This window comes from Vidua chalybeata, chromosome 23 (genome assembly GCF_026979565.1).
Source record: "Vidua chalybeata isolate OUT-0048 chromosome 23, bVidCha1 merged haplotype, whole genome shotgun sequence".
Classification (NCBI taxonomy): Eukaryota; Metazoa; Chordata; class Aves; order Passeriformes; family Viduidae; genus Vidua; species Vidua chalybeata.
Window position 1 is genome coordinate 520,448 of NC_071552.1, and position 13,840 is coordinate 534,287.

Sequence of the window (13,840 nt, forward strand, 5' to 3'; positions counted from 1 at the left end):
CAGGTACAGTGGAGCAGCTCCTAAGGGAAGTGAGATGCATTATTAACAATGAACATGTCAGGAGCAGAACAGGAAATAGGCTGGCTTCAATCAGTGCTGCTACTACAGATTCCAGAGAACTCCACACTCTGATGTACAAATCCAGCCGATGCTGTATGTTCACAGTGCACAACACTGGGCTTCTCTTGCACAATACCCAGTTTTTGCCAGTAAACTCGCCACGGTGGCCAGTTGCTTTGAAGGGGGAGAAGCACTTTTCAGAGATAAGTAGGTTGCTAGAAGAAAAATACTCAGAGATTTCATGTGTTCTGACAATTAAAAAGCCCAGCCAGAAACCTTTGGTGCAAATTCTATGTACAGAGAGTTATTTCATCAGAGAACAAATTTATGGTATCACAGAGGGCTGGGAAAGTCGTGGCTTCACCCATGAAGTGTTACCTTACATTGTGCTATGTAACAGGATATAATCCTCATCGATGTTGGGATTTTAACATGTAGGGAATGGTTCCTGAACTCCCAAGAACATAATTTCCTACATTAAGAGAATGAAAGGTTCTGCTACTCACACATGACTTCCAGGTAACGCTGTGTCTGCAAGTCTTTGACCGCAGGGTGATCCACCAGGCAGATGACAGGGACGCCGTCGTCCTCCCGCCCCACCTTCAGCAGGAGCTGGCTGGTCACCGTGTACATGTCGGACCACCGCTCCACCTCCGACTTGCCTGGGGCAGGGAACAGGGAGAGGGCAGTGAGGGCAGGGTGGAGCACCCCTGCAGCCAGGCTGCCTCCCTCCTGTCCACGTTCCCTTTGGACACCCATCCCTCCTCCTCTCCGTCAGGCTCCGAAGTCCACGCGATGTTACCGCAACGATTACCATCGTCCCCAAATCCCCAAACCCCTGAATCAATGAGCTACAAATCCCCTCCCACTCCTGAATCAACAATTAGCTACAAAAGTGATTTAGCAGACTAAATGAATTAAAAGTAGTATGGATAGGTGGGAGCATTCAGCAGTGCTCTGTCTGAGGGAGGGACAGCTCGGGACCGGCTGCCTGAGGGATGCTGTGATGGAAACGAGCAGGAAGACAAGACAAAACGAGACAAGACGAGACAGGAGAAAAAGGATTTTTCCAGGAACTCAGCAAGCACCCGCTGACAGCACAGTTCTGCTCTGATCTGTGCCTCTTTATTTAAGAATTCACAGGCAAAATTGCTAAGAGAAACTTCTGTAGCACAGCTCTTCCAGACACCAAATATTGCTGTATAATATATGAGAGTGAAACAGGTGACACGTGCAAACACTCCTTGATATTTGGAGGAAAAGCTTTCCCATGGGCAAAGCCACATTTCCTGTGATTCACAAACTCACAGCCAAATGTTTTAGTCTCTACTCTGTTAAAAAAAAAAATCTGAAGACTGAGCAGGGTGAGGTGGCATTACATGAACCTCAGTGTTCTTCCCAGAGAACTCAAAGCTGGGATTCAACTACTAACACAAGAAAACTCAATCAAGAAGTTGCACAGGTCAGGCAGAAAGGGACAAACACTTTGTCCTGCTGCCCACTGGTATGGGGAAGGGAACCAGAATGGGATTGTTAACTCCCTGCACACCACAGCACTGGGACTCAGCGGGGCACCACTTTTCCAGGCAGCAGGTTTGCATCCCACCTGTACCAGCATCCTCCCAGCATGTGGCCTGCTCAAATGCTCTGAAGTGTTGGGCTTAAAGAGAGGATTTTATCCTGTCCTTGCAGGGGGGTGGGTTTGAAGTAATGAGTCTGGACTTCTGCAGAGAGTCTGTCAGTGTCTCAGACTGGGTAAAGCACAAAGGTGTTGTCAACCAAGCTCACATCTACATGCAGACTTAAACTAACAGCGTGTCACATGCAATCAGAGTCAGTGACTTGAATGTGCAAGTACTGGGAGCCACCAGACTTCAGGGAGCCAGAGAAACCCATCTTAGATGAATATTCAACTGAACACAGGGAAAACGCTCTACAAACAAGGGAGCTAGAAGTGAAGGTGAATTGCAAATCTTTACAGCCCAAAGCACAGACGATCCCTCTCGTAGCGAGGACAGGGCAGAAAGCTACACAAGCCATGCAGAAATGAATTCAGTGCACAGCTCTGGGCTCCTCAAGGTCACCTGCAGTTACAGCAGGACTCCAGAACCCGGCACTCGAGGCTGGCAGGTAGGCAGAGGACCAAATGGAGTTCAGCCCCCTGCGTTAGGGAATAATCTGTCTGCCCACACAGTCCTTTGTTCCTCAGCTGGCACTCAAAGAAGCTCGCTCTACTTTTTTTACTTTTTTTTTCCCTTAAACTGGCAGCAGAGAACAAACACCCAGCGTTACATAAATCACTTCAGCTCCCTGAACAAAGCAAGAGACTGAGAGGACACATCTACCCGTTAGCTCCTTGTTGCCTTTGAACCATCTGATGGTGGTGGCTGGTCTGCTGGCCATGGCGGTGCAGTTCAGCTCGATCTCCTCTCCCTCCACGGCGGTTTCTTTCTCGATATCAATTACCAAATTGCGTGGTGGGACTGGAATGGGAAACACAACACAAACCAGATGAAAAAACCATCTTTTGATCGCTAACACAGGACAAAACCTTGAGGAAAACCTGTAAAATCTACTGAAGGAAACAAGCAACCGGCATTTATTTGATCTTTCAATCAATCAAACCCTTTGATAGGTGGTTTTGCAGTAATTGGAGTGAGCACTTTCACTCTCCACCTAATAATCACCGCAGTCTCACAAATTATTACTTCTCAGGGTTGTAACTTTCTGTTCCCTCTCCCGAGCAGGCACCGTTCCAGGGAGAGCCGCAGCCTCCTGCGATACTTGGGTGTGTGCTGCTATTTAAAAATCCAGCTTGACTCCGTGCACATTTCCTGACTTCTCTGACAAGGAGAGGAAACACAAAAGCTGACACTTGGCACTGCATTACTTACCAAGCCTCTAACCTCCACGGCAATTTTTCTCTCCTGCTGTTCAGCTCCAAGGCTCAGCCGTGAGCATGGAAGCAGGCCAGCAAACATCAACCTCGTTTAAGATGCTCGAAAAGCCACTGAGCACAAGCCTGGAGTGGAACACCATCCCTTGGGAACAGCCCTGTCCCCATCACACCCCCACAAACCAGCCCAAAACCATCCCAAAGAGAGGAGGGAGCTGGCTCTACACCCAGCCACAAGTGCCACATCCTTTGGGGTGGAGATCTGCTGCTCTGCCCAGGCACACATCTTCAGGATCAGGATCTCCCAAAACACAAAGCTGGAAGATTGTACCCAATGAAAAATCATCCAGTAATACTGAGAAACAGGCTGTAACTTCAGGGGTAACAACCACTTCAGCACAGCCCAGAAATGGGACAAATGAGCTTAAAAATGAGGACATGGGAACAAGGGAATCTCTTTCCCATGAAAGCACCAGCAGCAAGGCAAAACCCAGGAAAAAGTGAACAGCGAGAGCTCTTATGGCAAAGTCACGGCTTCAGAAAATCCCAGAACTTCCAAAGGAAACTCAACTTTGCTCTGATCAATGTGATTAAGCAACTGCATAGTTCAGATGTGACTCACAGGTCTTAAAGCTAATGAAGAACAAATATGTATAAATACCATCCAGATGATCAAATGGACTAATTAGTCACTTGTGGCTTCTCTCTAAAAAGAACAGAATGAGCTACATATTTGAGACTTTCACATGTTCCAATTAGGCATGAATAAATCTACATATTGTGTCACAGAAGACATGAAAGTGCTGAAGCAAACGTGCAGCTCCCCCCGAATGCCAGCTGCAGAGGGGGACACCTCAGCACCTCCCTCTGCTCTCCCGAGCTGGCAGCATCAGAGGCAGGCCAGCAAAATCAGCCTTTGATACAACTTCAGTTCTATCAAAGGCTGCGTGACGGCCACGAGATTTTTGGTGGGGAACAAGTTCCTGGGAGGACCAGTCAATGCCAACACAGAGCACCACTCCTCCACCCTGGCTCATTAGTTCCCCTAATTAGGGAGCCAATAATAGAAAAGACAGGCAAGACAAGCCATCCCTGGCGTCACAGTGCCCAATCTCTCCATGCAAGTAGTAAGACCTCTCCTTCATCTTCTGCTAATAAACCTCCCCCATCCTTGCCTGCTTCCTGAGCTGAGGTTTGACCCAAGACCACGACAAAGGTGACAGGAAACCACCTCCTTTATGGATGTGGGGGAAAGGCAGCACACACACTGGCCATGCCACAAAGGCTTCTCAAAAACAACTGAAGTACAAGGCAAGAAAACTGACTTTTCCCTCAGTTCTAAAGCATGATTCATGCTTAAAAAAAACCAACAAAAACCTGCATTATGTCTCCCACTTGAAAGACATGCAGTGCTGGCTTACAGGTGAATGAAATGAGTATTCTCCTTTCAAACACCTTCTCAGCTTTGCCAGCAGTGAAATCAAATCCAACGAACTGTTTTTGCCTGTGCACGATTAGAGGCAGGAGCTGGAAGAGCTTCCCGTGCCTGTGAGTGCTGCAAAGTGCATGGAAACTTTGAAGGTGTTGATAACTGTAGTAGCAAGAGTAAAACTGCTTATAAACATCACTTAACAACGTATAAAAACCTAAGACCCAAATCTCATTAAGCAAAAGAAGGAAGATTTAAACTAATCAGCAAGTGAGATCTTACATTAAGTCACCCTCCCCGATTCAGGTTCTCCCATTAATAGAGCCTTAAAAGCTGCTGCTAGTCGGAGGAACTGCTGGAAGAGGAGCTGCTGTCACTGCCAGCACGTCGCTCCCGTGGCCACACGTGCCCGGCCATCAGCACTCAGGGTTCAAAGCCTTGCTTCAAATCCCTCTCCAGGGGCTGGAGCTGTCCCAGAGCTGCACAGAACCCCATCCCACCGACCCTGCTCCTCACCGAGCACCGTGATCGTGGTGTAGATCTCCTGGGGGGGGTCGGTGTAGAGCTGGCAGAAGTACCTCCCCTCATCAGAGATGGACACGTTCGTCAGGGACACTCGGAGCTCGCTGTTGGAGAAGTTCACCAGCTGGAACCTGCTGTCCTTCAGCGCTGTGGGGCAAGCACAGCCCGGGTGACTGCACGGAGAGGGGCAACGTCCCCTTCCCACCACACCACAGTCCCAAAGATCCCCACAGGCAGCAGCACATCAAGGTGAGCGGCCCCGGGCTCCTGGTTAGCTTCCATCCTGCTTCCTACCTTGAAGCTGGACCTATAAAATCTTTTGGTTCTCAGATAATTTCAAATAATCAACATGAGCCAATCACAGGGCACAGCATGAAATCTTTGGACATGGTTTTATTACCAGGTGGCTTAGGGATGTGTAGGTAATATGCTTATGGTGTCTACATGGCCCCAGCACCCAGGCACTCAGGGAGAGCCTAAATGAGGAAGGAACTGGGAGAAGCAGAATTTAAAGCTTGTTTCCTGTCCGGTTGCTTCCTGGGCAGGGAGTACAGGCGTGTCCCCACAGTGACACTAACACAGACCATTTAAAGTGTCTCACTGCAGCTACCATGGCACTGTCACCACAGGACAGACTTATCCACTGGACATCCAAGTGATGAGAGATTTCAGTTTGGGTATAAAGCAGCACAGGTTGTCCTGAAATTTTCAGTCTTTGGTCTGAAGAGATTACTCCTGAGAACACTGCGCTGTCTCGGTATCGCCCTGTTGAATTTGTTTGTGTCAGCTAATATTTGGCATTCAATTGCAATTCACCCTGAATTACAACAATCAATTCCCATTGCAAAGTAAGATGCTCTGACTTTTAGAAGGGACTGTGAAGTTTTCCATTAAGGGGAAGATTATGGTTGTCTATCTCACCTACCTCCACAGAACCAGTGAACTGTAAGTGCCCAGCATTGCACAAACAGCAGAGATCTCAGCAAATGCCGTGTCCTGAGCACAAGTGAGGCACAGGAGGAGTCATGACCGAATGAGGAGCCATAAACTTACGCCTGAAATCTCTGAAATAGATGGTCTGCCTGTTGGGGTTCAGGAGCTGGATCACGGAGTCATCGCTGTTCTTGACGCGGCAGCTGATGGTGGCCACGTCCCCCTCCACCACGGTCACGTCCTCCGTCACCAAGTTCTGACCATCACCTGCAGGACAGGGCAAAGGTGGGACTCAAGGTCAGAAATGACAGCAGTGGGTTTCATTTGGGAATGAAAAGCTCCATGCCACCAATGGAGGAACACCAGCCAGTGAGCCATTGACTCTGGGTCCCCAAGCAGCTGGTAAAGGAGCAATGAGAAAGGAGCTTTGTGGTGGGAATAGAGGAAGAAGGACTGCTGCCCCACACAGAAACACCAAAAGTTCCCTTCCTCTCCCAACAGACAAATCTTGTTAAATTACCCTGAAGAACAACTCTCTGTAAGAAGCACTTATCCTCTGACTGGAGCAGACAGACTTCAGGGAATCAGTAGTTACTCACTCTGTGTAATCAGCAGGTGCTATTAATGTCCAGAGGCACAGGAAAAAAAGGATCCCGTGCAATTATGCAGTGGGAGCCTTGTAATCATATACAGGTCATCACCCTGAAAACTCTCCTCCTAATGAATCCAAGCACCGCAGCACCCGCACGCCTCGAACGCCAAAGGACGCAGGGGGTGGCAGTGGGAGCTGTGCCTGGCATTTCAATTTTTCCATAACTACTGGGAATCAAAGTGAGAGAAACACTGAGACTTTGACTGGCAATGCTCCAAATGAAGCCAGGATACCTCAGCACTTGGCCACAGGCTGGGTGGTCAGAGAATCCTCTGCTGCTCCAGAGTTGCCTTAGCCATGAGAAACCCAAGAATGCAGGATTAGGATAAAGTTTGCACACAGGAAATCTGGGGATGATATTTAAACCCCAGTTCTTTTCTCATCCTGCATTTCCTTCATTTATCTTTATTTCCAACTTGCCTTTATAATTTGACAACCCTTGGAAACAAATGTTTGACAAAAAGGTGCATTGTTTGGAAAGAGATTGATAAACCACCAGACTCCTCTCCACACCTTATGGGCAGAAAGTTGAAGTCTGGGCACATTTTTCTGCCCTCTCAGTATAAATTTTAGATAGATTCTCCAGATTGATGAACTTTGAGGAACAACAAGAAGAATTACTATCAAAGAGTAACAGCCACATTGGAGCACAGACCCCCAGCCCCACTCAAGAGGGGCAAAGAGCCTGTCCCAGACATCTGCCTGGCTCCTGCTGCACGTCCTGTGGACCAGGATGAAGCTGGTCCTGCTCAAAGCCCTCTGATCAGAAGATGAGCATTCAGCCACCCCACCACACTATCAGCTATCACCCTCAACGTGGTGCTCTTGAACCTTGGGGACACACGTTAATGGCTGGACTCAATCTTAGAGGGCTTTTTCAGCCTAAATGATTCTGTTCTCAAATCCCAAACCTCTGTGCAGACCCCAAAGCAGAGCCCTGCCCTGCCTGTGCCACGTGCTGCTGTGGAGGTGCTGGAGCAGCCCTGCACAGCCACAGCCAGGCCCTGGCATCAATGAAATCAAACATCTCAAAAGTGGTTCAAGCAAAAATATTAAACATTACTAACTGCTTCTGGGGAATAATTTTATCAAACCCATTCAAAACAAGGTTCTTGCACAAGGATCAGCTTGATATGTTCTCATAAATGCAATATTCCCTACAAATCATTAACAAAGCTATTAAGATTCGATTTCCATCTAAGCAATTATTGCCAGCATATTTTTTTACATTTACTTTAAAAGACTCAATCCTATTTTCAATTCATTAAACTGTTCCTTGCGTTTACTGAATTTTACATCAGCTTAGAAGACTATTTGAATTAATAAGAATTACAGTAGAAGTAATTTAGAAATAAATTATTTGAAGTTCAAGCCACTGAAGCTTTTCACACCGGGACGCTGCTGCATTAAACCCGCCGATGGATGGCTGCAGAGTGCAGCACCTCGGTCTGGGCTGGCACCAGATCCCTCTGAACAAGGCTTTTACCCGGGTTCATGAGGGGCAGGAGCACATGAGGACACGCTGAGCAGCAGCAGCAGCAGCAGCCTCCTGGGCTTTGCCTCTTTGTTCTCCACCAAAGGGCGGCTGATCGGCCGTGCCCGCTCTGCTGACCTGAACGTGCTGCACCCCGGCCAAGGCGAGCACCCCTCCACATTCTGGGGCATCTATTCCCATCGGCTCCCAGGAAAGCTATTTCCACCAGCAGCAGCAATTACAAACTCTAAATTAAATAAAAATGCAACACAAAGCAAGAACTCTTCAGACCCATCCTCGTTGTCAACACCTCGACAAGTTTCTCAGTAAATATTTACTGTCGGTGTGTACGTATTTTGAGGAGCATTAAAGTGCACACACGGCGTGACAATATTTTGGAACAGAAAAGGACAGGCTGGGGAGGGGAGATGAAATTTATGGACTCAACAGGGAATCTCAGGAGCTAAGAGAAGCAAAGGAAAATTACTGTTGAGAACCAGTGTTAAATCCCTGGCAATGCTTTGGAGTGGCACAGCACAAGCAGATCCAATGGAAAGCCCCCAACAGAATGATACGGGACAGATTTTCATCTATCACATGTGAAGGGACTATGACAGCACAGTGTCCCTGTATCAGACCAAAGCTTCCTGTTGGGACTCCAACACCAGGGACAAATCCTCATCCCAGCGTGTGATGGACAGACAGAGTCCAGGACTGGACTCGGAGCCTTGAAAATCTTGACCTGGAGTACAAGAGATTGCTCCAGAGGGAGTGGAACAGGAACAGAAAGGAAGCCACTTTCTGGGGGGAGTCTCTGGAGTGAGCTCCTGTCTAACACATGTACCCATGTTAATAAGCAAGGGAAACACCCAAATGGGCTTCTGCAGTGCCAGGGGGAGGGAAAATCCAGTGTGTGCTTCCTTCATTACCCAAAGCAATTCTCCAGCCTCATTTACTGAATCTTCCTTTGAAGGTGAAAAATGACACCTTGTTTTATACTTACTGGAAGGGGGGTGAGGAAGGGACACAATGCTTGAGGGACGCTTAGGCTGCAACCTGTACAATTAATTTTTGCACTTGTGTTCCTGCCTTAGACCACTGCAGTCTCTCCTCTTAGGGCTGCAGACAGACACAGATGAGTAAATTGTGTTTCAAACAAGTTCCCCTCAGCTGGACACAGCCCAGGGACCTTGGCTCATATTCAGCGGTCACATTTAAAATCAATTCTTTCTCTGCTTGTAGGACACCAGGCTAGAGGGAAGCATCAAGGAGAGAAGAGGAAAGATTAAAAATACGTGCTGGGGAGCATGGCTTTTAAATTTCTATGGAATTTCTAACCACAGGTGCCCCAGCGTGAGCTGCAGCACTGCTGGCTCAGTCTGCAGGATCCCGACACAAATGCTTTCCAAGGAAGAGGGGTTTTCATTACACCTGAACTGCGTAAGCCCGTAAACCTAAACAAAATTCCTCTTAATAGATTGAGTCACAAGAAACAACTCACACAGATACACAAACTGTCCACGTGCTCAAGGAAAAAAGCGACACAAAGCTCCATCCCCAGAATTAACACAATTTGAATGTCAACATTCATCTATCAGCTTCAAGTACCTAAAAGGAACGTGGTGGTTAGAGCAGAGACAAGTGGGTTTATAAACACTGAGCATCCACCTCCCCAGAAGCTTTGTCTCCTCTGTGTTCCTTCTCCTCCCTGAGCTGAGCAGCTCCTCTGCTCTCTCATCCATCACTGAGAGCTTCATCTCTTCCCTTTAACACAAACATCACAGTCTGCTTCCCATGAAGGGAACCAGGGCCAGAGACTCTTGGTCATGGATCGGATACAGGAAAAAGGGGGGGACCCAAAGGCTATTTAACTAGCCTGCAGATCTGCCTCTAGGAGGGAGAGAACTGCCAGGCAGTGCTGGGAGAAGCCACTGGAGCTCCGTGCATCCAGGCTCCAAGTCTTGAGACCGTTTTAAAAAGCTGCAGTCGTCACACTTGAACTTTGGAAAAGAGCAGACAATCCACACTGATTGTGCTGGCAGGGAAAGGCAATTGCTGCGGATGGAGTTAATTTCATGGCATCTTTTCATGGGCACCAGCTGCCCACGAAGCACATGGGCACACGTGTGGCCCTCAGTGCAGCAGGGCAGGGCTCCAGCAGGAGGGAACAGGCTGGGTCAGAATGCAGCACTCTGACAGCCCCACCAAAGGCAGCCTGCATTCCTCCCTGGGTGTCCAAAGCACACCTGGACACAGGTGTTCTCACCCACTCACAAAAGGGTCACTGTGGGAGGCTGGGCTGCAGGGAGGGCAGGAGAAGAGGCAGCTGCTGCTCCTTCCACTCCTGCACGGTCCCTAAGGGAAGCCCTCCGAGACCACGGAGCCTGGAGCCAGATGTGGCACCTCCAAGCAATTCTCCTGCCAGTGTGGCCCTCACCCCACAGGAAAATGTTGTTTTCCACCAAGATTCACAACTAACCTTTTGCAACTGCAACTTTCTCTTCTAATAAGATGTAATTACCAGTTTTGTGACCCCGAGTCAAGCCTCTCTGAGGTTTTTCTGAATTCAAGTAGCTCTTATTCCCTCTTCAGCATCTTCTCCATGGCCAGAAACAGACTCAGCAACTCCAATTCCCAGGCAAACAGCTCTTCAAAAAAAAGTGATGGTGGCAAACAAATAGAATTCTAGAAAGTTCTCCCTTTTGAGTTAGTTCTGTGCAGGTCTGTCAGCTGCAATTCAGCACTGAGGAGTCTTGCCCATGAAAATTCCTTGCTGAGCACAAGAGGAACAGGGACTTTCCAGCAAGGTGCAGCTGAGCTGAACTGGGCAAAGCTTGCTCAGTGATGATGGGACTGGAGTATGGCAGCTCCATGTCTCCCTCTGAGGCAGAGACTACAGCAAATTGGTACGGTAACACTCACCTGGTATTTGGATTTTTACTTTCAGATTTAATGCATGTTTTCCTTTCTTTATGCCACAGCCAGGTTTAAGAGAATTGCTCTGAGGAAGGGCACTGCCAACAGACAACTCTGCTGTGCCAGGTTTGGGGTCCCCTGGTGATGCTCAAAGCCCCAGTTTCCATTTAGGAGGGAAAAAAGGCGGAGTGGGAGCAATTAGCATTCACAGAAACCGTTCCCAAAATGTTGATTTCCTTGAGTCTCCCTGGCACTGTCTGCAGGGACAGAGCCTCTCCTGCCGCCAGGATCTCATCCCTGTCACAGGCTGTGTCAGCCCCAGCAGTCCCAGGGACCTCTCCCCTCCTTCTCAGCACAGATTTTCGCGAGCGAGCACTTTCGGCGCCTTCCCGCGGCGCCCGCTCCTCTCCCCGCTCGCAGTCACACTTCCCCTGAATTACTCTCCACACTCAGAGAGAACGTGCAAGATGGTGCTAAAAATTACTTATTGTGAGGAGCAAGTTTACGCTATGAAACAGCCACTTCAGAGAAATATACGGCAAATTCAAGCGAGTTGTGCACAGATATTAAATTTGTGGAGAAAAAAAATGCCACTGCCACCTTTATGGCTTTTCTGGCTTAAAGAGTAAGAATAAAAGATGACAATAGCTCTGAAATTACACTGGAGGCTGCACTGACTTTAAACATAGTGAATATCTATGTGATGCAATGGCATCAGCGAATTCTTTCCACTAGCTGAAACCAAAATGGTACAGGAACAAAAATCCTGTGTTATGCCTAAATTAAAGTGTTTCTTTGGATCTTAAGAACAAAATTCTTTTTTTCTGCCATGAAAACCTCTGTGGCTGTGGCCAAAGCGTGTTTCAGACTGAAGCAGCTCCTTCACCCTGCCCTCCCCTCACACTCCTGCTGCCGCCAATCGCCCCGTCTGCGCAGATTTATGATCTGTCACCCGTGCTGGGATTAGATGTCACCCTTGTCTTTCTATTACCCAGATATTGATAGATCAAACTCCCTGGCCATACGTCGCCTGTCCCTTCAAAGGTTACTGCTGGCGGACACTGAGGATCAATATCCATCTGCTCTGTCACTGACCAGAGGGGACAAACGCGGCGCCGGGAGCCTGGCGAGGGAGAATTCGGATGGCAGCAGGAGTCTGCTGCTCTGCACATCTCAGGCTTTTATTCCACATTTCTAATATGTTTCTAAGAAACAGAAGCAGCTGCTCTCTTGCTTTGTTTCCAGCAGCTGATGGTCCATTGCCTAGACAGTAAAAGGTCACTTACTAAAGACTGTCCTTCTGCAGTAAGGTCAGAGGTTTATCCAAGCGTTCCCCAAGGACGCCGGTGTGAGCGGCTCCTCGGCTGCACCAGGGAGACAGGAGAGCTTCTGTGGGAGGATCTGAGGAGGGGAGGCTGCTGAGGACTCTGAGGGGGCTCTTGGGGGACACTGAGGGACAAAAGCGAGGAAGACCAAAAGGGAAGGAAAGGGCAAAGCTGTGAGTGGCCCCTCAGCAGAAAGAGTCAGGTGCCCTTCCCTCGTGTTCCCCTGACACTCAGCCATCACTGGCAGCCAACACACGCCAAGGACACCACTAAAATCCACCACTGCCATGCCCCAGCACTGCTAGGCAGCAGCATCAGCAAGGGAGAAGGTTTGACAACACAAGATGGTCCCAGCAGGCTGTTGCCTCCATTCAGGGTGTTTAAATAACACTCAGTTAGCATCAACACACGTTTATTATTAATGGAGGCCTAATACAGAATTCTTATCTGCATTTATCTTCCAGCTACATTGCTACCAAGGACAGCCACAGCCCAGATCCAAGGAAGGAGACTTTGATTAAACCTGAGTTTCAAACACAGGTGGAATTTCCTTTCCCTGCCTTGACTTGCTCTATGGGGAGCTAAACCTTGATGAGGAGCGTAAGAGGAGGAAGCACAGATCAAATATTCAGTTTCCACAATCAAAGAGCATGTTCTGTGCATTTCCCTGACCAGAACAACACCTGCTGCCTCACACTCCTTTCTGTCTCTGCCACGGGGGTAAAGCTGCAGCAGCCCCTGCCAAAACCTGAGCACAGGAGGAGAGAATTTACATGTTTGCAGGTTTGTCACCATCACTGTCACCTCTGTTTGTGCCCTGCGGTGGCCAGCAGCTGCCACCTGCCTCGCACCGAGCAGGGCACTGCTCACACCCCGAGCTGGCACATGGAGCTGTGCAGGGAGCTCCCCATCTGCTCTCTGCCCACCCTCCCCTGGGCACAGATCCCTGCCCCGGCGTGCCAGTCGGGGACCGCGGCTGGACGGGGACACAACGGGGGAACGTCCAGCCCACGGCATTGTCCAGCAGCAGGGAGCCCTTCCAGGGACCCCACCGTTCCAGCCCCTCAGCTCAGACACTCTCTGGGCCCTCCAAGCCCTCTGGGATGATGCCATTGCTAGTAGGGTCTGCTCTGGCACACGTTCAGTTTCTGGACCTGACTGCGCCTGAACACCGACTCCCTTAGTCACAGCGACAGGGCTCCCAGAAACAAGGAATCCTGTTTCAAGTCAGATGATGGGTTTCATTTTACTCTAATGAGCAGATATGGCTTATATCCATACCTGTAACCCATTTCTTGCAGATTTTTTTCACATCCTTTCTATTTTTTACTGTCAGTAGCATCTGTCACAACGTGCGGCTTAATAATCTCTTTTAAACCCAAGAAATCTGTATTTCCATAAAGCACCCACAATGAATTCTGATCAACATCAGCCTGGTCTCTTCCCTATAAAAAGGACCTCCTTTCAACTGCCTGCATATTTAAGTCTGAAATCTTTAGCTCACCATTGAAATAAGCAAGAAATAAAGGGCAAAATTAATAACAAATGCATAAACCTGCAGAAAATGTCCTCAAAGCAAAGGACCAACAAGGATTACAAGGGAATACTGTGGTTTTTTGGGGGTATCCTGGCC

General features: G+C 48.6%; 1 protein-coding gene across 8 annotated transcripts in view; it reads right to left on the reverse strand.

Annotated features, from left to right (window-relative positions):
* The window catches only part of CADM1 (cell adhesion molecule 1), a 136,229-nt gene that overhangs the window by 38,576 nt on the left and 83,813 nt on the right, over positions 1–13,840 (reverse strand). For all 8 annotated transcript variants that reach the window (XM_053963626.1, XM_053963624.1, XM_053963622.1 and 5 more), the window contains exons 2-5: positions 5,961–6,107; positions 4,902–5,054; positions 2,406–2,543; positions 567–722 (exon numbers count right to left, since the gene is read on the reverse strand). In XM_053963626.1, the coding sequence (XP_053819601.1) occupies positions 567–722; positions 2,406–2,543; positions 4,902–5,054; positions 5,961–6,107 (594 nt within the window). The remainder of the gene's footprint in view (positions 1–566; positions 723–2,405; positions 2,544–4,901; positions 5,055–5,960; positions 6,108–13,840) is intronic.